Source organism: Protopterus annectens, chromosome 10.part0, assembly GCF_019279795.1.
Source record: "Protopterus annectens isolate FY-2018-M chromosome 10.part0, PAN1.0, whole genome shotgun sequence".
In the NCBI taxonomy this organism is placed as follows: Eukaryota; Metazoa; Chordata; order Ceratodontiformes; family Protopteridae; genus Protopterus; species Protopterus annectens.
In genome coordinates this window covers 408,366,673-408,368,291 of record NC_056744.1, presented here as the reverse complement: position 1 = coordinate 408,368,291, position 1,619 = coordinate 408,366,673, and the positions used below count along the sequence as shown (strand labels likewise).

Sequence of the window (1,619 nt, the reverse complement as noted above, 5' to 3'; positions counted from 1 at the left end):
TGGCTACTGAAGTCTGTTGAGTTTGGTGTTGGGTGGGTTATGGTAACACCTGTGTGGAATTTGACAATGAGCAGCCTTGGGGTTACTCTTCACCATAACAGCCGCACATTGAGTGCAGACAATAATGTCAATTTTGTGGTAGAGTCAGCTTTGAAATTAAGCACAAATATAAAACCATCCTGCTAAAAAGTAATACACATACAACACGCAAGTACTGTTTGTAAACTTGGTTATTTAAACACTTTATTTTTCTAAAAATTTTAGATGACTTACCAGTGCATTTAAACAGCAAGTGGTAGTTAATTTACAGGCTGACATTTTAATTTACTAATTCAAAAAGTATTAGGCACATTTCATGCTCCAAAGTGCAACCTGATATACTCAGTACAGATCAAATCATCTGGTGTGAGTTCGAGTCCAAATGATTACACCTTATGTTTTATTTTCTTAGCCCCTTTAAACATGATCTTTTACAGCTATGTTTCCAATTCTCTGAAAGGGAGGCAGAACAGTTCTTCAGTGTAACTCATCTTCTGGACTTTTTATTTTTTTTGTAAATGTGGATGGGAAAGACATCTGTTCACAGAATTATTTCAAAACAGAAACACTCAAAATATAAATGAAAATAAAAACGTTCAGAGGAATGACACTGGATACAAGCTTAAACTTGTTTTTTATGATGTAAGGTAAATATTAAGTTACTAGCAGGGCAGGATTCAAAAATCAATAAATGGAAACTGAATCATCTTATAAAGCAAAAAAAAAAAAAAAAAAAGGTGAAAGGTTTTGGTTTCTTAGGCGTGTTGAGCCACCCACTCTAGGGGCATTTAGCAATGATGTATCTGCAGGATTGGTACTGCCCAGGCTCATACCACAGGTAAAGGCAAAGTAATGGATTCCTTCGCTTGAGTTTGCTTGAACTTTAGTCTTCCAGATCATGGCTCTGTAGACCTCCCTTGCATTATGTGGGACGTCTTGGAGACCTGATGCTGTAACACTTAGTCACTGAAACTGAGGACAGAGAATGCAACGGCAACAAGGGTAACAGCAGCTGCTAAGGCCACACCTAAAATCATAAAAAAAAAAAAAAAAAAAAAAAAAGAGTATTAGGCAAAGGAGAAATTAACTAAGGTGTGGACACTGAGACCAAAACAGTGGGCACATTGACTGTGCAATTAAATACTGCTCAATCAAATCTCTGAAGGCTAAACCGAAAGACCCAGCTCACGTGATATCAGTTTACACTCTGTCATGCAACACAGCTTCTATAAAAAGCACTATGTCTCCTTCTAAAAAATGCAGTCACTACTAATCAGGCTTTTGTGATTCAGCAGCTGTTAGGGTGGGTTTCAAACAAAATAAGAGGCTCTTCTGAAGGATAAGAACTGACAACGTTTACAAAAGGGCTGCCAAATAAAAATAATATAATAAATGCTTTGCATATTTTTAAATTATGCGCAGCAAACTCACTGGATAATCTCACAGATTTCTATATAAAAATATTACTTTCCACAGTCAAAGCATACTAAAAATGCACAATTGTTCATAATTAAGTTAATTTCTCTATAATGAAATAATTAAAGTGGATCAACTGAAATATTTATAATGAGGGGGAAGAT

The 1,619-nt window shown here is 35.6% G+C and overlaps 1 protein-coding gene across 1 annotated transcript in view; it reads right to left on the bottom strand.

Annotated features, from left to right (window-relative positions):
• Positions 1 to 212: 212 nt before the first annotated feature.
• Positions 213 to 1,619, bottom strand: part of ODR4 (odr-4 GPCR localization factor homolog) — a 606,843-nt gene continuing 605,436 nt past the window's right edge. The window contains exon 14 of the mRNA XM_044085317.1: positions 213 to 1,066. Within this exon, the coding sequence (XP_043941252.1) occupies positions 999 to 1,066 (68 nt within the window). The 3' untranslated portion in view covers positions 213 to 998. The remainder of the gene's footprint in view (positions 1,067 to 1,619) is intronic.